The sequence below is a fragment of the Psittacula echo genome (assembly GCF_963264785.1).
Source record: "Psittacula echo genome assembly, chromosome: 21".
Lineage (NCBI taxonomy): Eukaryota > Metazoa > Chordata > Aves > Psittaciformes > Psittacidae > Psittacula > Psittacula echo.
In genome coordinates this window covers 6,639,488-6,655,383 of record NC_137757.1, presented here as the reverse complement: position 1 = coordinate 6,655,383, position 15,896 = coordinate 6,639,488, and the positions used below count along the sequence as shown (strand labels likewise).

Genomic DNA, 15,896 nt, shown 5'->3' with positions numbered 1-15,896 from the left:
AATTAACTAAAGAAGATGCACTATTCTCATGTTTGTGCATAAACACTGGAAATATTTGATAACATCAAGGTTCTACTAAGCAAAAGGTACTTTACCCAAGTTAAAATACACTTATCCAAGTCATCATTTCAGGCAATTAGATGATTATCTAAGTAATAGATTATTAGTATCTAAGGCAACCATACAACCCAGCTTCTATGGTTGCCTTAGAGTTAGTTTATAGATCTAAACTTACACTGTATTTGCTGGGATTCAGATCCGTGCACATTTTGCTTTCACCTCTCTATAGATTTGATCAGCAGAATTTAATTTTTCACAAATCTTGCTAACCTTTAATGCTTTACTGTGTTACATGGGCAAGAGAAGAACAGACTGGCAATTCTGAAACAGATCCTTCTAAACATCCTTTTCCCTCTCACCATCCCTCAACAGCAAAGGCTTTTCTCTATGCCTTCCGCAGCTGTCTTGAGTTAGACTACATGAATAAGCTTATTGGATAACTACCTAATTGCACATTAGCCCAGAAACAAAACACTTAAACTGTCACTTTGCATTTTCAAGACAACTAACTTGGGTTTTAACCCAGTCCTCAGCAAGTCAGAAGCACGCAGAAATTGAAGCCAACAGAGTCGAGAGCATGGAAAACCGAGAAGTTGGACATTTTAATTCCCCCGTTTCCATCTTGCTTACACAAAAATCTGTTAAAACAACTTGTGTCTGTTTGGTTTGATCAGTGCTCACATGAAAGTTTCCTGCGCTTAATGACTGCTGATGGCAGACTGATAACACACAGAAACTCTGTATGAGGTTAAACCTTTCAGGAAAAGGAATTCAAAATGGCTGGAAGGATAAACTTTCTTTAAGGATAAATCCAGTTTTCCTTACACACAACACACATATTGCTTCACAGGTAGCAAAGTTAAAGGTTTTCCTTCCTTACATGTCAAGCTGTTCTATACAAAAGGAATATTCTGTCCCTGCTTCAGACTGGGAAACGGAATCAAACCCTAAGCACTGTGAACATGATCCATAACATCAGCCCCAGCATCAGCTAACGCTTCTTGTAGGAACCTCCTGTCAAAACTAGAGACAAGAGCAAATGAACACACATCCTTGGGAGAGCTGAGCCGGATTCTCCCCTCTGCTTCTACATCTTTACTCTGAAAAGCGACAGCTCCATTTGGTTGTTTCTGCCAGCGACTGTTTCATCACCAGGAACAGAAGTGAACTCAGACTGCCAGGAATACGCTATAGGATTGCTCCAAACATGCGTTATTTCTGCACCTTTGATATTTCTCTTGCCGTGTAGTCTCTGCCCTGGCTCTGCAGACCTGCTGAAAGAGCAGTCCCAGCCCAAGGCTTTTCACCTACCCATGGCTGAAGCATTCATGGTTTAACTGAACAGGCTCATGGATTTCTTGGATTGGAGAGATCCTGGGGAAACACACAGGTGAATCCACCGGTAGCTGCACACAGAAGCTGAATACAGCTGAATGCAGAACTGTCCTCACATTACAAACTTGCACTAAGCACAATTAGACTGGCTGAGTACTGATGGCCCCTTCTGTGCCAACATCTTGAGTATGCATGCAGGTCTACAACAAAATACAACTTTCTTCCATGAAAAGGTACAATTAACACCAAGACCTACGAGCACTGCACCTATACTCTGCTTCTTCCAGCAAAACACTCCCAAGCTAACATGGCCTAAGGCACAGAGGCTCTGTTCCCCTGTAAACCGATCTTGGGAGCAAGGTCCAAGCAGAGATGAGCTGGTGCAATGATCTGTTACATGCACAGGGCTCAGGAAGAGCCCTTCTTTAAACAGGAAACCTACACCAAGAAAAAGTGCCTTGTTAACTCTTTAGGCCCTGAGGCTTTGGTAGCAAAACATATGGTCAGAATTACCAGCCAGAGCAAAGCAGAACAGCTCACTGTAGCTGCACTGCCAGAGGACTTCGTTACCTTGCTTTACAACATTCATTTTTTATAATACAAAGAACCAAAGACTATTAGTAGAGAGCAGTGCTTGCAGTGCTCAGTTCCGTCAGATTTAAGAAAGAGAGGCCTGTCACAATAGACACAGATGCTTTTCAAATAGAAAGGTGAATTCTTTACAAAAGGAATTCCTGGATCCAAGAAAAAACATGGTTTCCAAAAGCTTTAGGGCTACATTTGAGGCAGGTAAGAAGTTTTCTTGTCTTCCATGATAATGGAAAACTTAAACCGCTGATTTCAGATTCCATATATCACTGTCAAAAAGGGAAACTGACTGCTTCTGAATTCAAACATCAGCACTGTAGACCTTCAAAACAATCCAAAGTCATACAGCAGGAGTATCACACCTCTCCTTAAAAAGCGTAAATTCTTGGAAAGTCCTTAAAAGAACCCACTTCATTTCAGGCCACAGTCAAACCTCACTGTGGGCCAATTCTTTTGTTCTGCTGGTTTGAAATAAAGGTCTATATTTATTCATTCCTAAAGGTTGCTGCTCTTTGGCTTCTGATGCAACCCCTTGGATCTTCCCTCAATGGGGGATTCATATCCTGGGCCCTGCCCTCAGGCAAAACATATGTTCCACTCTGACCTGAATCCAGCAAGGGTGTTTGCAAGGGAATAATTGTTTTATGTTTATTAATCACCTGCATGCAAATAGGTGCCAATAAAAACTCCAGGCAGATTCTCTGCCAGACTCAATCTCACAGCACCACGCCCCAGGTTTGGTGTCTGAAACAATGAATACCTCCAATAAGGAGACATCATCACTTCGATATGCAGTGACAAAAATTTCACATCAGCTCAGCCCCTCCGCAATGACGGCTTTGAAAAGCGAGACAAGAAACCTGCAAGAACAGTCAACATCAGTGGTAAAATAAATTAGAGATGCTGCATATTAAGCTAAACAAATACATTAATGCAACATGAAGGGGTGAGATTTCAATCAGAGAACTGGAACATGCAGGCTCTACTCATGTTAAATGTGACCTGCCAGGAGAAAATCATGAGGCAGGGGATGGCTTTTCTGAGTGTACAAAAGTCTGAAAAGGTTTTTAAAAACAAAGTAAATTTCAGCAAAATGTTTCAGTTATCTACCATTGGCCTTAAATAAAAGCCATTGCAGCCGTGACTACAACAAAACCAGCTGATAATTAAACTCATTCTGGAAAGAATTAAACTACAAAGCCTGATGGAACTTGAGTTAAGAATTAGATTTAACTAAGGGCAGGATGAGTTAAGGCACTGAAGCTGCAAATTTCTTCTGTAGCATGAAGCAAGTCCCAGTCTCTAATCTAGTTCTCACCTGGCCAGTAAGATGGGAATATTTGGTCTTTACTGACAACTTTCTGTGGGAGACACTAACATTCTCAAACACATACTTAGGCAAGACCAAAAAAGCTTTGACAAATAGAACAGTTTGGTCTGTTACTTACCTTTCTCAACTGAGAGCAGAGATGTTAGGCCATGCCACACAAGTACATACACTCCGTACATCATCATGTACACGTCCATCCTTCTATTTATAAGGTTATTCAAACATGAAATAAGCAACCAAACAGAGCATTTTAAATGGCTGACCCAACGCAAATTCAAGTAGGGAAGGGATGAAAACTGCTCTCAGAAGAATCACTTCCGGGCAGACTGCAAGGATCACATGATAATTATCTGAGGCTGTTCTCTGAATGGAGTTTTTATATGGAAGCATAATCTAGAGCCAAGATAGATCAATGACTGTTCTCATGGAGCAAAGCTCTAGCTCGTTGTCAGTAATTCAAAGATTTATGAGAAGTGCTGCAGTTTTGTCATTGAACTGCTTTCATGCACTTCTGAAGGTACAGACACATCAACTAAAAAACCCCATGCAATTGATACATCAGTTCATATTTAAAATACTTAAGGTAGTTATGAGCCCACTGTACCAGCAGGAGAATATTCTTTCCCAGTAACAGAACCATGGCCAGGTGAGTTAAAATGACACTAATGTTTTAAAATCCTTTCTACTTGCAGATCTTTTCTTTCACCTTCCACTTGGATTAGACTGAAACAAAGTATAACAGAAGCAAATCAAGCCTTTGAAAACCTGATTATTATTGTTTTATAGAGCAAACAGTGGCAACATCTTTGGACAAATAAAGTAGATGCTCTATGTTTAGCACGAAACACTTGCCTGGTGTTTGCTGAGCTTTAATTATGAGTGGGTGACAGCACAGTCATCTAGAAAACGTATTACCAGGTTTTTCCACATGTAAAAAAACTTGGGGAGTGAAATCTGAGAAGAGGAAAGATAAGCAACCTGCATGTGCACCCATTAACAGTAAATCAAGTCTCACTTTCTCTGTGGAACAATTTACTTAAATACTCTCAGGAAGGATCAGTGGAATAAAAAGATAAAACTGGCTATATAAATGTCAACCTTTATTGAATCTCCCAGTGCAGTACATGACTTGTGTGCTCCAAGTGAATAGAAAAACACCCAGAAGTGAACAAAAAAAGACAGAAGACTCCTGAAGAAAGATCTCAGGGGTTAGGATGTCGCTTTTGGAAGGGGTATTTTTTCCATGTCATGGATGCCATCTTTGTCAATGAACCGGGCAGTGAAAGAAGCCAGGTTGAGGATGAAGCGTTTCTGAAGCTGTTTAACAAAAGACAAAAGGTGAGATTCATTCAAAACTTAAATAAAAGAGGAGAGCACAGTTTCAGAGATACGTTGTTGCACATCAACATTACCATCCTGGTTCTAATAGCCTGAAATATTAGGAACTAGTGATTTCTTCACTGCTCAGGAATCAATTAGCCCAAGTTTATTCTCTGTGGTAAGACTAAGCCTAGGCTGGAGATGGAAAATACGCAATCCTGTTAACAAGGAAGATACTTATGCAAGAAGCCCAGAGTGGGCTACAACTTCGGGCACAAAGTGTATGTATCAAAGGTACTTCAAACAGAATGTCTTCAGAGTACTTCTTCCTGCTGTTTCCCCAGAGGCTTCTTCCCAGTTACATTCAATTCAATCTCTTAAAGGCAACAATAAAGGACACCTTCCTGCAATAAAAGCCTTCAAGTCTGAAAGGTTATGTCTGCACTAAAATTGATCACGAACTTTAAGGTCAAAGCTTAGCCTCAGATACCACTTCACAAGCTGGAAGAGAAGCACACCCAGAAGTACACACTAAAATGGAATACAAGTCACAAAAGCATGCTTGAATTATGCTCAGAAAAACATAAAACCCCAGTTATAGACAGTATCAATATTATGCTAAGCATGGAAGAAGCAGAAGTAAAGAAAAGCTTCAGGTTTATGTTCTGAAGGACATGAACCATGCTAAGTCAATGCAAGTGCCCACAAATCCTCAGTAGCTCTTCCACATCTGGTCAGTGTACGTTTATTACCCCTTCTGGCAAAGGCAGCCAAAAAATGCGACAAGAGGAAGAGGAAAATATCAGCAAATGAATGCAAACAAATGTTCCTTTCTCAAGATCACAAGGGTCTAAGTTTGGCAACTCACCTCCTCTAGACATTTCTTTAGGAGCTCCACAGCTTCCTCACGTGTCATACCTGAAAGAGAAAACATCCACGGATTGATTTCATTAGAGGCCATCTCTCCCAACAGAAACTTTATTAAATTTAAACAACTGTTCAGCTGAGCACCAAACCCTCTCCTTCCCAGCTCACAGAAAACACTTTCCAGATGTACCGAGGATGCCCCGCACCAAAGCGCTCACACTGCAACAAGCCATTGAGAATCGATTTGTTACACTGAATGGGAAGCATGACGGAATTCTGCCTCCCATGGCCAGGGACCAGGCTCCGGAGAAGTCCGGACGTCTCTCCCTCCTCCAGTTTATTACAGTTTCAAATCAGCTCCATCTGTCTACACCCGGCTGTAAGTCAGGGACAGTAGGTAGAGATCGGTTTTTGTGCTGCCTTCCCTGCTGGGTATTAGCTTTAATAATGGGAAAGGCACGTGTGTGATGCCCCTGCTTTTCTCACACATTAGGACGAAATCCAGTGCTCTATAGGGATGTCAAGCCATGACAACATATTGTAGCTCACTATTTTTCTCTTTTCACAAGGAATGGTGAAAATGGAGCAGCTGAATTTCCATGACTAGAAAACAACTAAGTCCTGCGAATCTCTCAAAACTTGTTTCTAGAGTTTGCTCCAGATCTGTACCCACTGTTCAGGCAGAAGCCCCATTAGAATAAAACTGACAGTTAGCTACACTTCTTGCAGGAGAGATGAAAGGATTACTAAACCAACAACTCTGCTATGAGATTAAACTCAGCTTTGCACACAGGAGCAAAGCAGTTTTGTAGCTAAAGCCAAAAGATGTCAGATTAACAATATTCCCAGTTTTGCGCATTTTCTCATTGGAAAGTGGGGATGGGGTTTATTAAGAACTGGATTAGGATTCTGAAATTAAAAGTTCAGACAGGTACAGACATATACAACAATTATGACGAACAGCTACCACATGCATAAAACTAAACCGACTAATCTTCATCACCACCACTTCAAAGTACTGAAGATAATCTTGCTAAGAGTATCTTCTCACTTGTATGTTTTTAATCTATCACACAAAAAGCCAGTCCAAGATGTGGAGCAACAGGACCTGGGACTGCCCTCTGAAGATTGGTACTCTGGGAAAATGTACATGTCACAGCCAACAGATAAGCAAGTAGAATATAAAGTTATCAAAATGCTGTTGAAGACAGACTACTAGCAGCTGATGGTCCAGGGAAGTCATGTTTTACAATAAACTGAAGCTTCTTTCACTTACAGTCTGTTATGCCTCAAACAGGAAAACACTTTAAGGAGTTGACTAGTTTCATGTTACCATCTCAGCAAAAACAGAAGGCAGTCTTCAAAGCTACATTTATTCGAACAAAAAGCCATGTTCAAATCTGCAGCAGCAGAGCAACTGCACTCAGCAAACGCCAATCTTTCAGTTTAAGCCTTTAATTTATCAATTGGGGACAGGAGAGAGTTCTTCTCTGTACACCCCTTACCTGGCTTGTAATAGCGGTCAAGGATGCTGAGGGTAAGGAATGCACCATATCCATGTGCTGCAAAAGGAGCTTTAGCCAGAGCCGCCAGGTAGTCCATGTAGTAAAGGGCAGGGCCTTCCTGGTCGTCATAGCCAGCCAGGAGAAGGTTGACATGATAGGGGGTCTACAAACAGAAACCACGTTTCCATTAAAGCAGCCACTCCTAAAGCTTTGAATCTTAATCCCCTGCCACCTACAGAATAGCAACACAGTTGACTTCATAATTCTTTGCCATAAAATGCTACTAGTAACTATACCAATACTGTCTGCAGGAGATTATGGTCTCAAACAAAACTGATTAGGTCTTTCGGTAACATGGAATGCAGAAGCAAATAAAACCACGAAACTTTGGTTCTCCTGAAAACGAGCATGTCTGGGGTTTTTTAAGAGCTTTCATGGCACCTTCAAACTTAAGAAAACTTTAATTATGTTTTCACACCAGATTCTTTCATCTCAGCATAAAACCTGCTGAGTTTTACTGTCAACATGTGAGCACAATGTGAACATTTTGCAGTTTCTAAGAACTCCTTTGTTAATTTAGCATGCTCTTTTCTCAGTCACGCTACTGTTAACCAAAGCCCTTTTAGCATATATGAAAGCTTACATACAGTTTAAACAGTTACACACAGTGTTACACTGTCTTGTTAACTGGCAGTTAGTTTTTTATTGCAGGTATTTAATCTTTAATATTAAGCTAACTTGACCACGTGAATGAAGAAGATCTATGGAATCGGTTCAATTCTGTTCAAACCCGACCACTAAGATACTGCAACATCCCATTTGCAGTAGCATTTTTGTTTGGCTGGAAACAGTTTTCTCATACTAGAAATTTAGCTGCTGCCTTCTCTAATTCTTGTTTATGACTTCAGCAAGAGCCTATCAAATATGGTTGGGAAATATCAACATCTTTTCCGTGTAACCACATTAACGTAGCCATGCTTTTTTACCCTGGTGTACTTGGAAGTTTAGCAATTCCTTAGCCATTGCCTTCATGGTGTAGGTTTAGTGTGTTTCACCATAATGAATAAAGCAGATGTCTCTGTACATCTTCTTCCAAGATGTGTACTTTGTAAGATCATGAAACGTGCTTGCACTGTGTTATTTTTACGTGTAGGCTCAAAGAAGATTTTGGAATTGTGTATATATATTTTTTAAAACAGCTTTTATATACTTCCAGTATTTTCCTATCTACAAAATGTTTCTTATTAAATTAATCATACTAACAGGATATTTCTTACAGTGCTGGGAAGCCTAGATCAACAAAGCAACAAGAAAATAAAATGATGCAACCAACAATAGATTAAAACACACAAACACAATTTCCCCCTAAAGCCAAAACATTATAATTGGAAAAAGTTCATTTTGATATCAAAACCACTGAATTTGTACTCAAAAAAAAACCAAAACAAAAAGTATCACAGGATAGTGTATTTCTACTTTGACCAGACAGTAACAAAGAATAAAGCGGGCTACAGTTATATGTCAAACATATCACTGTAAATTGTGTGATTTAATCTTCAAAGCATTCAAGAATACTTGGAAGCAAGTTACCATGCAGCTGTATTCCTTTAATTAGTCTCTATTTCATCATTTATTTATTCTGAAACATCACACAAGTTGATATTTAAGAGCCATGACACAAGATCACTCAACTTACTGTGTGACTTTGAATTACCAACATTGGCATATGTGAGATACTCAACCATAAATAAATGGTGTTATATAGACTTAAACAAATCTGTAAGATGTTTTTCAGTTGTAAGTTCGCCTGCTAATGTTCTATCAGACTACTTAAAGCTCCCACACCTTCCTATTATTCAAGAAAGGCAGGATTTAACCAGAAGGAAATATCCATGATGCCTTTACTAGTTCCATTATTATAAATGAAATTTGCAGACAGCCCCTCTTAGTGCTTAGTGGCACTAACATCTTCATGCTGGGACTGGTATTCCTTGTCCTTTTGTCCATTCCAAAGGCAGCCTTGGCTTTTGTAACTACATCCATGCCAAGTGTTCTAAACTCTTTAGAAGACTGCTGTGATTCAAGAGCTACCAAATGAGCAGATGAACAACACCCCAGGATCAATCAGATCTCTTTCCCCCCCCCCTTCAAACTCACCTTCCTATTAGAGGCACTATTTCACATCCTAAGTAGCTTTGCACTTTACGCTGTTTGATTTAAAATAACTACAGCAATTAAGGGATGTGTGAAATTCTTCAGAATTTCCAGCAGAAGAGAACAGTTGTGATAAATACTCTAAAGCAACCAGACCAGCAGCAGGAGGCTGGGCGGTGACAAGCAGCGGCGTGACATCTGGCGGAAGCCAAAGTCACAGCAAGGGGGGGAAAGGTGGGCACAAGGAAGCATCCTGCCAAGTGTGGACAAGGAGAAAGGAACTGGCAGTCTTCCTCTGGACTCAGGCCAGACCATGTCACCTACAATTAAACATAGCATCACAACAAGAAACTGAACTTCATCGGGTTTGAAGAGGCAAGGCGGGTATTTTTCCTATTCCCTACCTCCGTCTAACCTAAGTAGTATGTTACACGTGCTAAACCTGGTACTCAAATCAGCAGGTGAATCAAGTGAGGTACTGGAGTAGGTATAGGGGAAGCGAAGCTACAGCACCACTCACCTATGCAAAAGACAGTTGGGTCCAAAGCAGTTTCTAAGTTTGCCTCCATTGCAACATATAAATGGAAATCAAAGACTCTTTCCAGATCTTACTCTGGAGCATAAACCCCTTGCTTTAAAAAACAAAATGTCATGCGAAGCCACATGTTGACTATTCAGTAAAAGAGCATAGTAATGAAATGCCTTAAGTCACAAGGGCAGTGCCATTACACTTAACACTTCTACCAAAAGAACAACTTCAAGGCACTGCCTTACAAGGCAGCCACCCCCAAGATACCAGAAACTTGGCCAATATGAGCCACAATGTTCATAAACAAAATCAAGCTAGATAACAGAGGAACCCAGATGGTGATTAACAATGCAGAACAAGCTCTGTTTTGGGCTGGGCCACAACAACAGTATCATGTCTGAAAAAGTGCTGTTTCAGTGTTAGCCACCCTCCTTCACATTCCTTCCAGCCTTCCATAACAAACAGCTTCACACGGTGTGCAGCAATACAGCAACAAACCACCTTTTTCCTCAACAAACTTTTTACTTCTAAACTATTTTCTCACTCCTAACAAGAGGCAGTGGCATGTTTTACCTTTCCATTTTTTATTTTTATCACCCACATAATTAGCAGCCTCCAGGAATCCTATATGCAATTTAAATAGATACAGAGCGCTGGTGTTAATCCTTCTGGTATTCCACAAATGTAACAAAATTCACAGGAAAAAAAAAAGAATCTGATGGCAAGGTTTGTACCATCAAATTCTAAATCCCACAAACAAATCATTAAGTGCTATGTTTAAAGAAAAGGAGTTCTCCCTACAGTACAGAGATCACTGTAGTGTGACAGTAGTGTCAGAGTGCTCCACTTGCTCCAGGGCATTGCCATCTGCAACACAACAACATTTTGTCTTCAGTAAATAAACACATCTGCCTTTGCCAGTGTCCTCCCACTGTGCTGCCCATCTGGAGCAGGTGAGCTGGAAGGCAGGCATGGGCTCAGGAAGGAGGGGAGACACACAGAGGATCAGGTCTCAAGGGACACAGCACAGAGGAAGACAACAGTACCACATCTATGCCACATCTTGCAGGCCTACTTTAACAAAAACCCTGTTAAATTACTCCCATTAGAGATACTTTAAATCATATGTAAGAAATAGCTGCCTGTGCTTAAGCAGGCAGGACATTCGGTGTCAGCCTCATCTACATCATCTGTGCAGATTAGATGCCCCGAGACAGCCACTAGCACCAGGCAGACAATGGCCCTCTGGGCGAGGCACCAAGCAGCATGGCTCCTTCAAGTCAACCTCAAAAACTACACCAAATTCCACAAAACACACACAGGCTTACAAATCACATCTGAACAAAAGCTAAAGCAAGCAGCACCACTGCCAGCTGTCACCTACCAGCCATGCTTAATCCATGTAGTTAGCTGAAGTCATCTAAACCACAAGAGTTTCATGTATGATATTGAGGCAGGACCCTGCACCAAGTTGTACTGACTTGCTCCAACTTTAAAAACTTGCTACCTGCAGTTGTAATCCATGTCAAAAGTTAGATAAATGACCTCTGGCTGTGACCAAAGTTCTTGCAGAAGGATCTGAGCTGCACTCCACACACATATCATTCTCAACAATACAGCTCTTATGTTAGTCCTGGCCTTCATTTGTTACTGTACACACAGTGTAGACAGAACAGCAACATGATTTATCCCACATACTGTCCCTGACAGAGCAACTTCATTTTCAGCATCTCATTCTTTGTTTTCTTTCATATAGCACGCCAAGAGAATGCCAATGAAATGCTTCCTAACCTTGGACCTTTCAAAGTCCATCTGCCTCTTCATGACGTCTTTTCATACTTTGAACAAATTACCATGAGAAAAAAATCAGTAACTGCAGTTTAGTAACCTGAAAACACAGCTTCAATTTGGATTTGATATTTATGGAAAGCCTCATGTTGCTGTTTACAAAAGGGGCTTGTTTTGCTAAGTACATCAAACAGCTTGGCTCTACTAAATCATTTTCCAAGAAGATTAAATGGATTCAGTGCATTTGCATGAAAACCAACAACCTTATCTCTACGTTAAAGAGGCTGGATTCACATCACTGTCTGCAGCATTCATGACAAAACATTTCTTGGGCCCAAGGCTGGAATTTTAAGACTATAGTTGTATCAGCTAATGATAAGTGGTGAGTTTTTTAAATAAGCAAAGCAAGTCATATTTTGATAAAACATCCTTTCAAAGTGAATTCATCACTAAAGACAGGAGCTGCCACCTTTTTCATCAGGCTCCCTTACTCGAAAATGGGAATTCTCCCCTGTAAGCCTTAGCAAAATCTTTCAGCTCTTACTCACTCGACTCCGAAGATAGTCAGCGAGGTTTCGTCGTGTAAAGTTTGCAGCTGCAGTAGGAGACAACTCATAACCTGGAGAAGAAATGTGTGTATTTGATAACAGTACAAATCCATATTCATGTCTCACTTCCTTATTTTAAAAGAGCAAAGATAGTCTTTGGTAACAAAATCTTACGCCATTTGCCTAATTCCAATTTATTCTGACAGCTACAAGCTTAAAGAGGGCCCTCAAAATCCAGGCAGTTCATATCTGTGTAGACCATTAAAATATATAGCTTCAAAAGTTAAAATACCATGGGCATGCAGCCTGAATTTTTCAGTCCAATGTATCAAGAAAACCACTAACAGGTGTCACAACAGACATAGTAAGAGAAATATTTTCCTAACAAACCTCTTATTGTGTCATTTATATTACAAATAGGCCAACTGGGCTTTGGATAAGCCTCTCTGTTTACACTATATAATCTAATTGCATTTTTAAATCCTGACTTCATTACCACCTCTACTCGACACTAAAATAAGCTGAAATCCTTAATGCTAGAGAAGCTTCGAGAAATAATCACCTGTAAACTGCACCTATCATTAACTCTGCTTCCAAACCCTCAGCGAGTAACTGTTCTACTTCACTCACCATTTCTCATTTTGTAGAGCTGAACATTTTTCTGGATGTATTCTGCAAACTGAACAGTGTCTCCAGCCTCCCCAACACACAGGAGTAAGATCTTTTCACTCATCTTAAACATTTTGTCATGATCTAGGCAAGGAAAAATAACATGGTCATGAGAAAGAATAAATTATTTTGCCAATATCATAACACATCATGGCTTCTTTCAGAAACAAGAAAGTAAGACACAGATAACTACATTATGACCTGGAGGGCTAACAAAGAAAGTGCTTCTGAGCAAAGCCTAGCACTCAGCTTCTCACAGTTGGTGGCACAGTACGCAACACTTGTTAAACACATCACTGAGAGAAACAAAGCTGAAATGCACAAAGTGTTTCCTTCAGCAAGGAAGGCACTTCAGAAACCCACGCTCTTTCTTATACAAAGTCTATAGCTCCACAAAGACTATTGTGTTGATGCAAAGTTTAACATATGTGGTGCTTCCTGGGCACTCACATCTCCAAGACAGAAGAACTCTGGTACCCAGTAGTGCGAAAGGAAGATCACCTCTGTGTGCTGATGGGAGCCTACAGAACAGCATTAAACCTCCACCTCTGTGCTTTGCTTTCAGCTCGCTAAATGCTGCTTAATAATCTCTGCTGCAAGGCAGGTAGGAAGTGTTACAATCCTCTAACACCTGAACTGGAGTTAGCAGAACACCCAGCAGTGTGCAGAAGCTGCATGTCTTGAGAGTTTAGGGAAGCCACTGACACTGATCAGCCCTTACAATCTAATTACAAATTTAAGTGTTAGTAAATGTCGATACCTTAAATAAATACCTGAAATTTGTGTGGGGTTTTTTCCCCAAAAAAGACAAATAAGTCTTATGTTTAAAATACATTTCCCTTAAATTTTATAAATACAGCTACTTGGAACCAACTTCAACTTGCAAAACATGGTTTGTAGTGATTATATTTGTATTGCGTGTGTGCCACCACCTTTCACAACCATCTTTCTAACACCATTCCAATGACCTGAAGAGAAGTATTTTAGGTAAAAGCAGTGCTATAGCATTCATGGGTTTGTGATGATGCAGTTCATCAATACTGCATCTAAAATGTGCTGACAGCTGTTTAGGGTGTTTTTAAGAGCTTCTAAAGCACAGTATTCAGCTTACCTCACTAAACCTTGTATACAAGCTTCAGTCTAGAGTATAGCAACAGTAAGTAGAAAAATTGCTTTCAGAGCATTTCAGAGGCTTGGTAATCATAGAATCATAGAATAGTTAGAGTTGGAAAGGGCCTTAAGATCATCTAGCTCCAACCCCCCGCCGTAGCAGGGACACTTCACGCTAAACCAGATGTAATGCCCCAGATGTTTTACCACATAAAGAAGTCAAATATATATTATAGCTTCACTCACATGCCTTATGCTAAGAATTTCACTGATGCTTTTACTTCTAACAAAGAGCTCCTTTTTAACATGAATTACATTTTACCAGTGAATTAGACACAACCAAGCATTAAATCTCACCCTTCGCTACCCCTGCGCTTATTTTAACACACCGGTATCGCGGTATTTGGGCTGACAAGACACCGCTTATCCAAACCGGTACATTAACACAACCCAAGAGTGGCATTGGTTTAGCCTTGGAAACTACACCAAGCAACCGGCCCTTTGAGATTGGGCTCACTCAGCTGCCCCCACAACGAAAACACCCAACAATAAATGAACGCCCAGCAGCGTTTACCTGCACTCACACCTATTATAACAGCATCTCCACAGCGTCAGCGGCTCAGGGCCTCCCCACCGCTGGCCGCTCGCTCACGGCTGGAGCCACGGCCCGCACAGGCCAACACCCCCCCCGCCTCTCACCGTGCTTCATCTGAACGATGCTGGAGGCCGCCACCGTGTCCGCGGCCACCAGCACGTAGTCGGGGCCCTGGATGCCGATCAGGTACTCCATGGCGGCCGCGCTGCACCGTCCCCTCCGCCCGCGCCGTGACACAGCGAAGCGCCGGCACCTCCCCTCACACCCGCGCAGCGGCGCGCACCGATGACGCCATCGTCACGTGACTCGACGGTGGGCGGGCGAGAAGTGTTCCCGGTTCCCCGCTTTCTCCCGGGCCGGCGCTGGGGGGCCTGTAGGGACCTGTGCCCGGGCCGGGGGGCTCAGCCCTCGGCGGGGCTTCAGGCAGACTTGGGTCTTCTGGGAGGGGTCCCGGGGTTTTGGCTCCTGCCAGTCTTTGGTGCCGTTCCTGGCCAAAACGGGCGGTGTTTGGTGTTAAAAAGCACAGTTCCAAGGTAGAGCCTCAAGGGAGCGGTGATAATGGCGCATCCCACTTTGTACACTCTGACCCCCCACTGTACGGCAGCAGGCACACTAACGGAAATAAGTACCAGCCCCTGATCTCTGTAGTCAAAGAGAATTGAGCTGTTGAGACAGTGAAATCCTTCCAGGAGCGATAGATTTAATGGATTTAATTGCTGCCCATCTCCCTGTGTTGGGAATAGCGAGCGGTGCTGGCTGCTTGCAGGGCTGAGCGCAGAGCTGCTGCGTGGGGCTTCCCGCAGCTCCCACCGCGGTCGGTGCCGGCAGCCAGCCGGGATGCAGCGGGGAGCTGTGATTGCGTGCTCAGCAAGCGCAGGATCCCTCCTGCCGCCCCGGGCACTGTCCCGAGCAGAGCCCGGAGCCAAAGGGACAAGCCCTGGCTTGGCTCACCTGCTGAGCCAAAGGAGGATTCTTTCCCCTGACTGACATGACCACGCCAGCCACCAAGGGAAAGCTGTGGCACAGATATGCCTGCGATTTTCCTATCAGTTGGTGGCTTCAGAGATGCTACTTGAGCTCAGACGGAGACCCTGGATTTCATCACCTGGCTGGGCACGGGTTCTGGCAGCCACTGATCAGCAACTGCTGTTCTCTCCTGTTTCTTTCTTCCCCCCTCACCGGTTCTTAATCTACTTAAATTTCTTAGGGCAAAGAAAGTGCTTAAGTGCAGCACCCAGAAGCTTCCAGGTGTGGTTGTAATTAATAATAAGAAGAACAAAACGACTCCTCTAATTGCTTGGACATTGTCTAACTCCAGGCGCCATCCTGATGAGCGGCACAACTCCGGCTGGCACTTGGTTTATTGATTAGATTCTGCCCCTGCCTGAGCCCCGTCTAATACATTCACTGAGTGCAGCTCCACAAAGACCCAGCCCCTCACTGATGAAAGGGGCCACCGGAGCATTAAACCCCCCGGCAGTTGCCGTGAAGGAGGCAG

General features: G+C 42.3%; 1 protein-coding gene across 1 annotated transcript; it reads right to left on the bottom strand.

The window, feature by feature from the left end:
- Positions 1–4,392: 4,392 nt before the first annotated feature.
- PSMB2 (proteasome 20S subunit beta 2) lies at positions 4,393–14,661 on the bottom strand. The gene is made up of 6 exons (XM_080632555.1): positions 14,503–14,661; positions 12,655–12,777; positions 12,025–12,095; positions 7,006–7,168; positions 5,502–5,551; positions 4,393–4,630 (listed from the first exon to the last, which is right to left on the bottom strand). The coding sequence occupies exons 1-6, from the start codon at positions 14,591–14,593 to the stop codon at positions 4,523–4,525; spliced, it is 606 nt and encodes a 201-aa protein (XP_080488681.1). The 5' UTR covers positions 14,594–14,661; the 3' UTR covers positions 4,393–4,522.
- Positions 14,662–15,896: the final 1,235 nt, after the last annotated feature.